This window comes from Meriones unguiculatus, chromosome 12, assembly GCF_030254825.1.
Source record: "Meriones unguiculatus strain TT.TT164.6M chromosome 12, Bangor_MerUng_6.1, whole genome shotgun sequence".
NCBI classification, from domain to species: domain Eukaryota; kingdom Metazoa; phylum Chordata; class Mammalia; order Rodentia; family Muridae; genus Meriones; species Meriones unguiculatus.
In genome coordinates this window covers 34,522,693-34,537,568 of record NC_083360.1, presented here as the reverse complement: position 1 = coordinate 34,537,568, position 14,876 = coordinate 34,522,693, and the positions used below count along the sequence as shown (strand labels likewise).

Genomic DNA, 14,876 nt, shown 5'->3' with positions numbered 1-14,876 from the left:
CTGAAAGGAGAGAAACTCAATTGAGAAAATTCTACCATGAGAATACAGCTGTAGGGCATTTTCTTAGTTAGGGGTTGATGGGGAAGATCCCAGCCCGTTGTAGGTAGGGTCATCCCTGGGCTGCTGGTCCTGTCTATAGGAAAGCAGGCTGAGCAAGCCATGGGAAGCAAGGCAGTAAGCAGCTCCCTTCCATAGCCTCTGCATCAGCTCCTGCCTCCAGGTTCCTGCCCTGTTTAAGTTCCTGTCCTGGCTACCTTCAGTGATGGACTCTGATGTCGAAGTGTAAGCCAAATAAACTCTTTCCTCCTCAGGTTGCTTTGGTCGTGTGTTTTATCACAGCAATAGTTACTCTAACTAAGGCAATTTTCATATGTTAAAACTTAAGGACAGGTCTTCAGGTAACCTTGAATTGGTCCAACAACTCCCCTCACTGTAATTCCCTAAAATAACTGCAGAATGTGCTAAGAACACAACATCATGATAACAGGGACATAACCAGCAACAACCTGCTTGGTTCTGGTCTTCCTTAGAAACAGGATGCCTTTCAGTGTTTAGCCAAGGGTCGTGTGGTCCCCAGCCTAGGATATCCTAAGGTGGAATTCTTTCCTGGACTCCCAGCTGCAGTAAAAGTGGCTCAGCTACAAGTAAGACTCCACCCACTTCAGGAAGTTTTCCTGAGCCCGTAGGGCCTTCCTTCTTGCCCTCAACCCACACGATCTGTTGTCTTCTTGTGCTTCTTTGGTCCTCACTGAGTTTTGGCAATCAGCAAATCTGCTTTGCACAACTACCCTTGCATTCATAGGATAAATCTCATGGGATCCTTTTAGGATGCTGTTGGATTTGTTTGCTTCTAGTTTGTTAGAGAATTTTGTATTTATGCCCCAAAGAAATATTCATCCTTCTTTCCTTGTGATGTCCATATCTAGCTTTAATTTCACAGTAATGGTGGTGTTAGGTTGGGAGCACAGCACTAGGGTCCTTCTACCCATGAATCTCCAGAGAAACCAGGAGTATTGAGCATACAGGATTGTCTCTCAAAGGAATGGATGTAAAACATGTTCTTGCATCCAAAAAGCTGGAATTGGAGGTGATTACCAGCTTGGTGATCTGCGTTATCTGTTGGGCCAGGCCACATCAAGTTCCTTTAGCCAAGATCAGAGATATCCAGTAATCTAAATGACCCTATGTTACCTGTACAGCCAGGAGCTCCCCTAAGCACCCACAACCAGGACCAGAGGTAGCTAATGGCCCAAATGACCTCTATGCTATCTGTATAACTATTGTTCTCCATTCAGCAGGGGCCTGGATCTCGGCTGGGGTCCTGGAGCTCAGCTTCCAGATGGAGAACAGGGGTTTCGTTTCTCTCAGGCGCAGACAGAGCACTTTAGGGTGAGACCTGAGTGCACTAAACCAGGATGTGGAAAAGGTTTGCCACAGAGTGTTACAGTTTAGCTCTTTTTAGCATGAGGTCGCTAGTAGCAATGGAAGTTCAGGAGTTCCAAAGCCTATGGTGATACCAATGTGTCACAACTCTTGGTTAAACTGCTATGAGGTGTGAGCTGAAGCCCATTCCTGGTCAGCTTGCAGCAGAGACGCAGGCAAGCTGGTCATGTGATGTTTTGCTAGAAGTTGACTTGTGAGAGGGCACAGGATATTTTGCTGTAAGCTCTCTCATTTGAGGGGTATGACTTGGCCAGCTGAGAACATTTGTGAGTGGACTCTGAGGAGAGGAGATATACAGGACACAGTGAAGGATCACTGTTTTTGTTTTGTTTGTTTTTTTTTTTTAATCTACATTGCTGTGCTGATCTTTGTTCTTTGACACTCAACTTTGCAGAGAGAAACATTCCAGAGAACTTCTCGGGGCAATCCGACTGAGTCTTGAGGTTTTTGCTGACTTGTCATGCTGATTTTTGTTGCTGCTTGGTGTTGGCCTTTGGACTGGACTGTTAGTGACTAAATTTGACTAAATTTGATGACTAAATTTGGTAGTCCCCTAAAGACCCATCATCCATAATCAGCAGGAAGTAGATTACAGAGGTCTACACTCCTTTTCCCTACTCCTTTTCCTGTCTAAGGTAGGGGGCATTGGAAGGGAGGTAAAGGTGTTTAAGAACCCCAAATAAAGTAGGTTTGGTGAAAAACCTAAGCCTACACTGCCCTGAGGGCTATGTGATGCTCCTTATAAGACTTGGGGTCACCCAGATCAGGGAAGACTTTTAAAACCCCACTGAGAAAAGGGAGTCTATCATCTTAGACCAAGTGCAAATAATTGCCTATCTGGAGACAAACAACTTCACCCTTATCCAGCAGAGCCCCACATACAACCAAGACCAGGACAGATCCTTCCGTAGGTCCTGAAGCTAGCACAGATAGCCTGTCTCCAGAAGATAGCCTATCTCTTGGGAGAAATGACATGTACCCTGAGTTGAGTTTTGATGTAGTTACGGTTCCTTGGGCACTGGTGATTGTATTACACCAGAAAACTTTTTTCCAGATTATACTGAGTTTAAATCGTTGAGAACAAAGTGCCTCGCATCAGACTCTCTGAAGTTTCTTCCAGGTTGATGAAGTCAATCTGAACAAAGCTCTTTGCAGTTTGCTTCCCTGCCTGACATGACCACCTGAAGGGTTCCTCTCAGTGTTTCTTCACCCCAATTCAAGACTTTAAGGAAAACCGATGTTATTTCTTTTGGTGACTGTTTGGTAGACGTAACTGGGGAAGTTGCTGTGGTTTGTCTTCCGGGATTTTGTGTGTTGGAAGCTAGATCCTCCTTCAGTGCAGCCAGCAAGCAGAACTTTTAAGAGTAGGTTTTGTTGGATATGGTGGCACATACCTGCAATCCCAGCACTTGGGAGGCAGAGTCAGGAAGATCATTAATTCAAGGCTTTCCTCTTATTTGTAGTGAGTTTAGGGCTAGTCCGCACTACACGAGAGCCTTATGTAGTCCAAACAAAACAAAACAGTTTGTAAGACTATTTATATTTTGGGGGCTTTTTCTAAACACCCATTCTAGCTCCCAAATAAATGGGACAGAGACTCATAAGATTTATTGGTAAGCTTTAGGCACCAAAGCTGGGCAGATATCAATTTACAGTAAGGATCTATGTTAGTCTTGCTACTTCCTAGCCATGTGCCCCGAGATACTTGCCATCTCTGGCCTGCCTGGGCTGTTTCTCTTCCATCAGGTCACTGTTTCTCACCACATCCTTTCTCTACCTCTTCTTTCTTCTTCCCTCACAGTCCCTGCCTGAGATCCCAAGACCAGGAACAGAAGTCCCACACAGCTATGGGAAGTCTCTCTCACCCAACTATAGATGTCCAGCTTTTTATTAACCAATCAGAGATAATTGGAAGCAAAGTTTACATAACATTGATCAATGTACATGATAATGCCCTCGGATTGCAACCATATCACAGGGCCCAGATTTCAGCATCTGACTACACGGAGCACCAGACCAATCCCCAACAGCAGTTAGAACTTGGTGGGGATTCATAAACAAATTAGGAGTGCAATCAATCCCTAATCCCTTTCCCTGCCTTCTTCCTTTGAGGGATAATCTTTCTTTTACATGCATTCCCATCATTGTGAGGCCATCCATCCTGAGTCCTCAGAGAGCTGAGCAACACAACTGCTACGGAAGTCACAAATTTCCAGAACGGTGAACTAAATAAACCTTTTATTTATAAAGTTACTCACCCTCAATTACTTTGTTTTATCAACAGTACATGGCTTAATACAGAAGCCATCTCCTTCTTGCTTGGTATTTATTGTGGCAGTTTAGGTACTGTCCTGGTTTGCTTTCTGCTACCGTGATGAAACACATGATAAAACACTGACAAAGGAGATAAGTACGCTTGACTTGAGTTCAGTCTCTGGGATCCGCAAGATAGAAGGAGAAAACCAATACCTGCAAATTGTTTGCCAATGTCCATTTGTGTACTGCAACATGCATGTGACATACACATACACACACACACACACACACACACACACACAATACATAAATGTAAAAAAAAATTAAAATCAAATAGACAAACTACTTACCAAAAACAACTTGGGGGGGGGGCTAAAAGGTTGATTTTATTTGGCTTACAAGTTACATGGAGGGAAGTTATCATGGAGGGAAGTCAGGCTAGGAATCATGACAGGAACCTGCATGTAGGAAGTGACCCAGATACCCAAGTTTACTGGCTTGCACTCCATGTTTTGTTTGTTTGTTTTAAGTTTTGTTTTGTTTTTTGAGATAGGGTTTCTCTGTGTAGTCCTGGCTGTTCTAGATCTTGCTCTATAGAGCTGGCTGGCCTGGAACTCACAGATACCTGCCCACCTCCGCCTCCAAGTGCTGGGACCAAATGTGTGCGCCGCTAGTGTTTTGCTCAGCATTCTTTCTTTTGTGTTTTATTTTATTTAGTGATTGTTACTTGAATATAAGTTCATCACATGCTTGTTGTCCTTAGAGGTCAGAAGAGGGCTTCAGATTCCCTGGAATTTAGTGACAGGTGGAAACTGAACCCAGAACTTGTGCAAGAACAGCCCGTGCCATCTCTCCAGCCCCTCTCTCGCTTCTTTAAATCTAGACATTTGCCAAATGTGATGGTTAAAGTCAGGCATTTAGAGGCCTGAGGGGACTGGTGAAAGGACTGGTGTGAACTTATTTTATGTACATGGATGTTTTGTCCTCATGCGGAAGCCAGAAGAAGATATCCGATCCCCTGGACTTGGGGTTACATATGGTTGTGAACCACCCTGTGGGTGCTGGGAATCTTCCAGGTCCTCTGGAAGAACAGTTAGTGCTGTTAAACCCTGAGCCATCTCTCCACTGTGCCCCTCCCCTTTTTCTTTTAATAGAATTTCACTGTGCAGGCAAAATACACAGACACATAAAATAAAATAATATATATTTTTTTAGTTAATAGGTATTTGGGCAGGGGAGATGGCTCGTCTTGGCATTTGACCCCCAAGCCTGATGGCCTGAGTTTTGCTCCTGGATCCACATAGAAGGCAAAAACTGATTCTCAAAAGTTGTCATCTGACCTCTGTGTACACAAGTGTGTGTAGGCACACACACACACACACACACGCACTAAATTAAAAAAAATGTTTTGGGAATTAATACATAGGTATATATTTTGTGAGCCATCATATAATGTGATGGATTATGTCTCCTTTCCTGTACCTTATTTTTTTCTTGACAATCATCTGCAGGTGACCTTCTATATACTTATTTATTTTTGTTATGTGTCAGCAGACAAAAATTGGGGTAAGTGGCCTGGTCACTGTTTCCCTTGAACATGGCCTTGCCTCGTACAGTGGCTGGATGAGGACCAGCTTAGACAAAGAACTTCAAGAAACTTTGACCAAAATTGCTCCAGTCTCTGAAGAAAAACTAATTAGATTGCCTAAGGTAAACTTCCTTCTTATTTGTGTGTACGGGTGTATGTTTATGTACATGCGTGTATCGTATGTGCACATGTATACATGTTTATATGGACATCTAATATCAACCTCTGTTTCCCCAGGACTGCTAGCCACTTTGTTGTATCTTTTAATTTTCTGAATTGCATCTTATCTAGTGTGTATGTGGGGGGGGAGCACATGTGTATATGTGCCGTGGCCCACAAGTTTGAGAACGACCTTCAGACGTTGCTTCCCTCCTTCTGTCATGTGGACACTGGAGACTGACCTCAGGTCCTGCAGCTGGGCAGCAAGGGCAGCTGCTGAACTCTTGACAGCCCCTACCTTGGTCTTCGAGACAGGGTGTCTAACTGGGAGCTAGGCTTGCCAGTCAGTCTAGACTGGCTGGTCCAAGCCCCAGAGACCTTCGTGTGAAACAGAAGTACAATCACGTGCCTCCACGCGAGCCACCACACTCGCCTGCCACTGCTCCTTACATGGCGACATTAAAGGTGTACGCCGACATGTTCGACTTTGTTCTACCTAACATTTTTGAGATTTATTTTTATGTATATATGGGTTTTGCCTGCATGGATGCCTGTGTGCCACATGTATGTGGCACTGGAGGAGGCCAGAAGAAAAAGTCAGATCCTCTTGGAACTGCCCTCCCCTGGATTTTGACAGAGATCTCAAGCAGTCCACCTGCTTTATTTCATTTAATCCTTATTAATTTGTTACTATTATTTCCCTCTTTACCATAGATTCTAGGGATAGAACTCAGGTTATCAGGCTTACCTGGTAGCCATTTTGCTAACTCTTCTAGATGGCAGGTTTGTTGTTGTTGTTGTTTTCCCTAGGCAGGATCTATGTAGCACTGATTTTCCTGGAACTGTATGTAGACCAGGGCTGGCCTCAAACTCACAGAACTCTGCCCACTAAGTACTGCAATTAACCTCATGTGCCACCATCCCCAGCCTACCTGATTGCTTTCCATGTTGGTACATTGTGTTTTATTGTTCATTCCAGAAGACAAAGGTTGAGTCAGATACTTAGATCTGAAAGTCAGAAGATTTTTATGTCAAAATCCAAACCACTAGTTTTGTTTTTGTTTTTGAGACAAGTCTCTCTCTATAGAACTGATTGTCCTGGAATCTGATATGTAGAGCAGGTTAGCCTCACAGAGACCCTCCTGATTCTGCCTTGAGAGTTCTGGGATTAAAGGCATGTACTACCATATCTGGCTTAAGCTGCTACTTTCTTCTGAAGGGTTCCTAAACTTGAGCTATCTTGGACTTTCAGGAGATTTGGGGCTGTTACAGAGTCAGCCGACCCTGCTCTAAGTTACCCCATACTGTGTAAAGCTGTGGCCTTGGGGCTGTAGCTTTCCCTGAGTCACTCCATTTCATGGCTGTAAATGTTTGGCGCCTTGCAGAAATATGATGACTCTGCACCTCACTGTGCACACAAACACTACCACTTGCCTAGTACCACCCACGAAACATAGATCAATAAACACGTATTCCTTAAAGTGCTGTCTATAAACCTACCAAAGTAGATTGGGGACCATGTGAATGTTCTGGTGTGTTAAAACAAAACAAAACAAAACAAAACAAACAAACAAACAAACAAAACAGTATCAAGGAACCAAGGCCAAGAACTTACCAAACATATCAGACTGAGTCAGGGACCAACATCCTCACCTGAATCCCGTAGAGATGAGCACTCCTGACACTGCAATGGCAACTGCCCTACTGACCTGCTAGCTCCTTACGGGGGTATATTATAAGGGATTGGGAGGCAAGGGACTACTGAATAGCCCCCAAGGTTCAGCTGAACTAGGTCTCCACTGCTACTCATCTCCTGAACTTTGTATGCATGGTCTTGGGATTCCCCACTTTCCCTCTGCTTCTGCCTGGCTCAGCTCTATGGCTCTCAGCTCTAACAGCTCCAACAGCTTTGTGACTGGTTCAGGTAACCTAACAGAGCCACTGTAGTGACTGTGTCTCTATTAACTCTATGCCTCTGCCTCCCATTAAGACCCCTTTAAACTTCCTGAATTCTGATGTATCCTTTTAAACCTTTTGTACCTTTTCTTTAACACACACACACACACACACACACACAGAGAGAGAGAGAGAGAGAGAGAGAGAGAGAGTTCTAGTATACTTTCTGTTGCTTTGATAAATACAATGACCAAAAAGCATCTGGGGAGGAAAGGGTTTATTGGTTTATGGGTTACAGTCCATACTGCAGGAACTTAAGGCAGGAACGTGGAGGCAGGAACTGAAGCAGAGACCATGAAGAAGTGCTGCTTACTGGTTCCTCTGGCCTGCTCGGCTATTTTCCTTACACAAGCCAGGACCGCCTGCCCAAGGATGCTGCCACCTACAGTGGTCTAGTCTCTCCTTCATCAACTAACAGCCAAGAAGATGCCCATAGACAAGCCCATAAGCCAGCACAATAGAGGCTAGTCCTAAATGGAGGTTCCCTCTTCCCTGCTGTGTCAAGTTGACAACTGATGTGAAGACAAATACCTAGACCCAATCACGGTATGATGTATAAAGTGTGACCTGAGAGGTGGTAGTTAAGATTGGAATAAAAGAACCTTTGTTTGGGCCGGTGGTAGCTCTGTTGGTAGAGTGCTTGGCCAACTTTCGGAAAGTGCCACCCTCAGCAGCCCAGCAGCACCAGGTGTGAGAACACGCTGCTCAGGAGGCAGAGGCAGAAGAGTCACAGCTATATAGGCTAAGTAGCAAAATCCAGGCCAACCTTGGACACTTGAGACCCTGTCCAAAAACAAGCCAACAAAACACCCCACGTGCTTGCCAAATTGATACTGCTTGGCAAGTTGTAGCCAATGAAGCTAACTTGTGAATTTATTATTACCCAATAAGTCCTGCAATGCTGAAAGGACACAAATGTGTTTCATGAGAAGGGTTTACTATACTTCGGGCACTGAGGACAAGAAATGAACACTGTTCAGGCCTAGGCTAGGGGCTAACCAGCTTGCGTGTTGGAGGAGTCCAAACTCATAAGGTCTTCTAGCACCCTACCCCGAAAGTGCTCTTTTTTTTTTTTTTTTTTTTTTCCGAGACAGGGTTTCTCTGTGTAGCCCTGCCTGTCCTAGACTCGTTTTGTAGACCAGCCAAGGCTCGAATTTACAGAGATCTGCCTGCCTCTGCCTCCATTAGTGCTGGGATTACAAGCGTGAGCCACCGCTCCCCACTCTGAAAGTATTCTCGCGCCTCCTTACACAGACCGCAGTGCGCAGGCACAGAGTGGTGCTTCGACAAGGGCACTTAAGCCTAACAACAAGGGACATGAAAAGCCTCGGGCAGCGTCACTGCACAGGAGCTATCTCTCTGTAATGCTAGACTACGCGAAGAGGCGCGCAGGCGCAAAGCACTGCAAGACTAGAGTCTAGGGTCCAGTGTGTGGTGGACAGAGCGGGGTAGGGAAGCTGCGGGCTCGCACTACTGCGCAGGCGCACTTTCCGTTTCCAGGCCACAGCGCAAACGCTGAGCAATGCGCAAGCGTGCGCATGCGCGAGGCTGAGGCGCGATGGCAGGTGTCGGGGTCCGGCGGCAGCCGGCAATGGTGCGGTTGGCGCTGCTGGTGCTTACTGTGTGCGCTGCGGGTACCCGTGGGCTGTATTTCCACATCGGCGAGACTGAAAAGCGCTGCTTCATCGAAGAAATACCCGACGAGACCATGGTCATCGGTCAGGGGGCTGAGGGTGGAGAGGCCCTTTGTTTGCCTGGCCCTCGGAAGCGCCCCTCCTTCCCTGTCAGCTCGCCCCCATCCTGAGAGTGCCTTGAGGGCGCCAGGTCCCCTGCCCAGCACCCCGGGGGCTGCTTGCTGCGGGCCAGGTCGTGACTGTGTATCTGCCCCACAGGCAACTATCGAACCCAGATGTGGGACAAGCAGAAGGAGGTCTTCCTGCCGTCGACCCCTGGCCTGGGCATGCATGTAGAGGTGAAGGACCCGGACAGCAAGGTAAGCGCCCCCGGCCCCGCTGGGAAAGCCCTAGCTGCCATTAATGTCCTTACGGGATGTAAAGGATCTCCGTGGCCCTGAGTAGAAGTCTCCCTAGGTACCAGGTCTGCATTTGGAGACGTTGTAAACTTGGGGCTTGATGCGTCTCGCAGGTGGTACTGTCCCGGCAATATGGCTCTGAGGGGCGCTTCACGTTCACTTCCCACACACCCGGAGACCATCAGATTTGTCTGCACTCCAACTCCACGAGGATGGCTCTCTTCGCTGGAGGCAAGCTGGTAAGAGGCTCGTCAGCCTTCGGATTTCTCACTTGATTCCAGAGTTGACTTATAGCCGCCTTTTTTTTTTCTTTCTTTCTTTTAGTATTGCCTTTTTGGGGGAGCAGGTGGGTGTAGCAGTTAGAACTGGGGAAACCAGGCTTGCCAGAGACAAGAAACAGACTCCAGCACCCACCCATTCAGTCCTGTTTCCTTGTAGCGAGTACACTTGGACATCCAGGTTGGGGAACACGCCAACAACTACCCTGAGATTGCTGCTAAGGATAAGCTAACAGAGCTACAGCTTCGTGCTCGACAGTTGCTTGATCAGGTGGAACAGATCCAGAAGGAGCAGGATTATCAGAGGGTAAGGGCGTGTATCGCCTTGCGCTTGGAGGCTGCATCTGACCTTTAAACCCACTGTGCAAACGTTTGTGCTGGGGCCTTCCCTACCTGGGAGATCGGTTTTTTCAGAGGATGAAGTGGGAGTGATCAGTCTACTTTGGTGAGGTTTGTTTTGGTCCATCCCCCCTCTCCCAACTTTATGTGTATGTCTGCAGTGCTGAGGATTGAACCCAGGGCCTCACCTGAATGTGAGGCAAGATCTCTACCATTGAGCCATACCTTTATATATCATATGTGTGTGTATTTTATGCATATATAGTTATATATTATATTTATTATAATTATGTTATTTATAATTATAAACAGAACATTTATATGTAATTATGTGTATTTACATATATATTTTTAACAGGTGGTCTCCCATCCAAGTACTAACCAGTCCTGGCCTTGCTTAGCTTCTGAGATCAGATCCCAAGTGTTCAGGGTACTATAGCCGTAGACTCTTTGATTTATTTTTTATTGTCATGAAATACATAGAAAACTTAGCATTTTAACTGTTTCTAAGTGTGCAGTACTACGGTGTTAAGTAGATTCATATTGTGTTGCAGCTCTGACTACCATCTATCTGCCTAACTTTCACCTTCCCGGAGACTCTGAACCCATCGAGCATCCTGTTTCCCAAACTGCAGTTTTGATTTCTTGTCTGTGATCCTGATTAGTGTTACGACTCTCCACTTACCATGTTGCTATTCTACTTTTTTGCCTATAGTTTTGATCATTCTAACTCAGCTAAGTGGAATCCTTTTGTGACTGTCTTAGTTCATTTAGCACAGTGAGTCCAGGGTTTATCTGTCTTTTAGTTTGTCAGACCTCTGTTTTGTGAGTGTGTGTGTGTGTGTGTGTGTGTGTGTTTTGCAGTGCTAGAAATTGAACCTAGGACATCACACATGCTAGATAATGGCTCTGAACTCTATCATGCTACACTCCTTTAAAGATGTTTTCTTATCAATTGTGTATATATATATGTATGAGTTTATGTGCGTGTGAGTCCAGGTATCATCTGTGGGAACCGGAAGGTGTCAGATCCTCTGGAGCTAGAGTTACAGGTAGTTGTGAGCTATCTGACATGGATGCTGGGAGGTAAACTCAGGTCCTCTACGAGTATGAGCTCTTAAACACTGGGTCATCTTTCATGCCTGTAGAACTATCACTGTCCCCCTTGTCCTTTGAGACAGGGTTTCTCTGTGTAGCTCTGACTGTCCTGGAACTTGCTCTGTAGACCATGCTGGTCTTGAACGCAGAGATCTGCCTCTCTCTGCCTCCTGAGTGTGTGTGCCACTACTCCAGCTGTAGAACTCTCCTTTTAAGGTTGAATAATAGATGGTTGTATGTATAGACCTCATCTTGCTTTAGATAGTTTTGTTTTTCCAGATAGGATTTCTCTGTGTAGCCGTGGCTGTTCTGGACTCCCTTTATAGACCAGGCTGGCCTCAAAATCCCAGAGGGAGATCTCTTTGCTTCTGCTTCCGGAGTGCTGGGATTAAAGGCTTGCACCGCCACCACCGCCTGTATAGTTATTTCTAAATTGTGTGAACCTATTGCTTGCTTGTTCTCCATGGGCTCTTACTGTAGAAGCGTGATTTGAATCCTAACAGAAATGGTTGTAGAGGACATCACTGTCCTTCCTAGGGGCAGTGTCAGCGGGGAGACTACCCACTGAATGGAATTGCAGGTGGTATTCCAGAGGCATTTGGCATTGGGCAGTCACACAAATGGAGGGGCCTTATAATAGCAGGGTCTGTTTTCCTACCCGTTCTAATCCTTTGTTCTCTGTCTTATGCAGTATCGTGAAGAGCGCTTCCGTCTGACCAGTGAGAGCACCAACCAGAGGGTCCTGTGGTGGTCCATCACCCAGACCGTCATCCTCATCCTCACTGGCATCTGGCAGATGCGTCACCTCAAGAGCTTCTTTGAGGCCAAGAAGCTGGTGTAGGCCTCTTTCCGTATAACCTTTCCCTTTTACCTCAATTATTTGATAATTTCCCCACCAAGCCCCTTGTCCACCTGGATTTTGAGGAGGAAAAAAATGAAAAAACAGTGTGTCACATTGATCTCATGGCAATAAGCCATTCAGATCAGCTACCATTGATCCTGGTTCTCCAAGAAACAGACATTGGTCCAAGCTTTCAAAATCTGTCTTAGGGTTTGGGAGAACTTAGAATTAACCCAAGACCCAGTCATTTCTTTCACTTCTGGTGACTCCTCTGTTTTTGAAGAGATGACTAAATGCTCCTCTGTTTTCTCTTTGTCTGCTTGTACAGTAGGCAACTGGTGTGCCCACGGAGGAGGCCCTGCCTCAATGGTCCTGGGTTAGTCCCGAGTTCTCCCAATGGCTTTGTGAATGTAAATAAGGGGCAGTTCTTGGCCCTGAAGGATTGAGATGTTTTTCTATATTTTAGAACTATTTTTGGATAAATTATATATTTTCCTTCCTGAGTGAATCATCATTACTGCCTGTAACTAGCCAAAAACACCAATCCAGACCTTATGCATTCTACTTAGTTATACACATTTTTAATAACTGCCACTCAGTGCTTAGCATTTTGGCAGTCTAGGACCAGAAAGCAGATACACTAGTTACTCTCAAGTCCATGTAGAAGTCCAAGAAGGGTCCTCTTGAGCACTTGTAAGTCCAATCCCCAGGGCCACAAAGTTGGGAAAGAGTGACAGGATGACTTGGAGCGGTGCACTCATCCCTCAAGTCTTTCTTAAGCGGTGGTAAACATTTCGTAGGTTCTTTTTTGTTTTGGAGACAGCCTCACTCTTACTCTGGCTGACCCGAACTCCCCACGTTGAGGAGACTAGCTTCAGATCCACGTGTCTGCCTACCAAATGCTGTGAATTAAAGAGGCATGTGATACCACACCCGACTAAAGATTTTCTTCACAGGAACCAGATCTTGCTTCTTTAAGCAGATTTTTTTTCCAGTGCAATAAAACATAGTAGCCATGTTTGATATGAAATAATAGGTTGTGGGCAGAGGTGAGGCCACAAAAAAGGGGTGGGGAGAGTGGAGGGGAGGTCACTGGCCTAGACTGCTTGCCTTTGTAGAAAACCTGGAGTAGACGTCAGTGGGCACTCATGCTAAGCCTTGGCCCCGGAGTGAATAGCATCATTGCTTAATCACTTTGAACGTTCACCCTAGTAGGTAAGGGTCAGCAAAGAACTTAAAAAAAAAACAGTTGGGTTCTTAGCTCCTGACTCATAAACAGCTCTTACTGCACGTCCCTCACCCCCTTCTGTATAAAATTCATGCCATTAGTTGACCACTCTTGATATTTTATTTCATAGTTTTATTATATATTTATTTGGAATATTTATTAAATTTCTTTTTCTGACTTGTAGAATTAAACTCTCCCCTTGTTATTTCTCAGTGTACTCTACTATATATGAACCTATTTTACACTTGGAGTCTATGCAATCTTTTTAGTTTGGAAAGAAGGCAAAAAAAAAGTTTTACATATCCTTATTTCCGGTTTTCTGGTGGTCACTTAACCACCAGAAAAATTCCTCTGCTGCTTAAAATAGTTTTGCAGTTTTCTTCAGGTTAGAGTTAATATGAGAAGTTAGATTTTAAGAGTCATTTTGTTTTCAGTTTTTTGAGACAGGACATCTATACATAGCCTTGCTGTATATCAGAATGACCTTGAACTCACAGAAATTTGCCCATCTCTGCCACCAGGGTGCTGGGATTAAAGGCCTGTGCCGTCGTGCTTGGCTAAGAGAATATCTTGAATTTGTTTTGTTTTTTTTCAGACAGTCTTGAGGTGGAGCTTATATTGGTCTTTAAGTCAAAAACTCTTGGCTCTGCCTTCTAAGTGTTGGGATTATAAGTGTGTGCCAACATGCCCAGAAATAAGGCATCTTTTTAATGACTTAGATGTGCAGACCTGAGGCTCTTTAGGAGGAACACATTACTGTTCTGTTGTCTTTAAGAATTCTAGCCAGCAAAGTAGAGACTGGGCCTGAGAGAGTAAGAGTCTGGAAAAGGCCAGGCATTGATGGGTCTGTCCAACAACACACACATTGGAGCACACATCTCAGTGAACAAGCAGGGTTTTTCTGGCTGATTCCTTTCCACCCCCCACACCCCCTTGGAGATACCTGGCGGCACTCAGGTACGGCCTCATGCAGGCTTGTATGTGAGGTGTATCGTAGGCAGGAAAATGACTGCTCCAAATGTATCTCCTCAACTCTGAAAGTTGAGACTGCCACCCAACATGGCAAAGATTGCTAATCGATCACCTTAAAGTATGGAGTTAGTGTAGATCAGCGGTTCTCAACCTGTGGGTTGTGACCCCTCGGGGGGGTCAAATGACCCTTTCACAGTGGTCACCTAGGACCATCAGAGAGCACAGATATTTTACATCATGATTCATAACAGTAGCAGAATTACAGTTATGAAGTAGCAATGAAATAATTTTATGGTCAGGGATCACCACAGCATGAGGATTGAAAGCCACGCTCTACAGGATGAGCCCGCTGAAATCACAGGTGCAAGATTCTATCCCCTTGCAGTCAGGTTCTAGTCCTGCCTGGTGGTTCTTAGGCTTAGACTTCCATTTTGACTCCTTTGCTACTAGTTGAGAAGTGAGGCTAAGGTAGCACACATGCTAGCAAAGAGGTCTATGTTGGGTCACTTTCCCACTTTGAAAGATCCTTTATTGATCTTTCCTTCAGCTCAGCCCATTCTCATTATCAGGAGTGCTTTCCCGTTCTTAATACAGTCATTGTAAATAAGACTGTTGGTAAAAAAGGCCCCACCAATCTCTCTTCTAATATTGCTCTAACAATAGTTACCAGAATGGCTTAAAAGAAC

General features: G+C 45.2%; 1 protein-coding gene across 1 annotated transcript; it reads left to right on the top strand.

Annotated features, from left to right (window-relative positions):
* Window positions 1–8,926: 8,926 nt before the first annotated feature.
* On the top strand, window positions 8,927–12,920 carry Tmed4 (transmembrane p24 trafficking protein 4). The gene is made up of 5 exons (XM_021632750.2): window positions 8,927–9,120; window positions 9,295–9,395; window positions 9,548–9,673; window positions 9,873–10,019; window positions 11,841–12,920. Exons 1-5 carry the CDS (start codon window positions 8,961–8,963, stop codon window positions 11,988–11,990), a joined length of 684 nt encoding a protein of 227 aa, XP_021488425.1. The 5' UTR covers window positions 8,927–8,960; the 3' UTR covers window positions 11,991–12,920.
* Window positions 12,921–14,876: the final 1,956 nt, after the last annotated feature.

Excerpts from the sequence above, each read along its gene's own strand:
- Tmed4 (XM_021632750.2), top strand. The coding sequence starts at position 8,961 with ATGGCAGGTGTCGGGGTCCGGCGGCAGCCGGCAATGGTGCGGTTGGCG. Across the intron at positions 9,396-9,547 it reads TGAAGGACCCGGACAGCAAG|GTGGTACTGTCCCGGCAATA; the intron begins GTAAGCGCCCCC and ends TGCGTCTCGCAG. Across the intron at positions 10,020-11,840 it reads AGGAGCAGGATTATCAGAGG|TATCGTGAAGAGCGCTTCCG; the intron begins GTAAGGGCGTGT and ends TGTCTTATGCAG.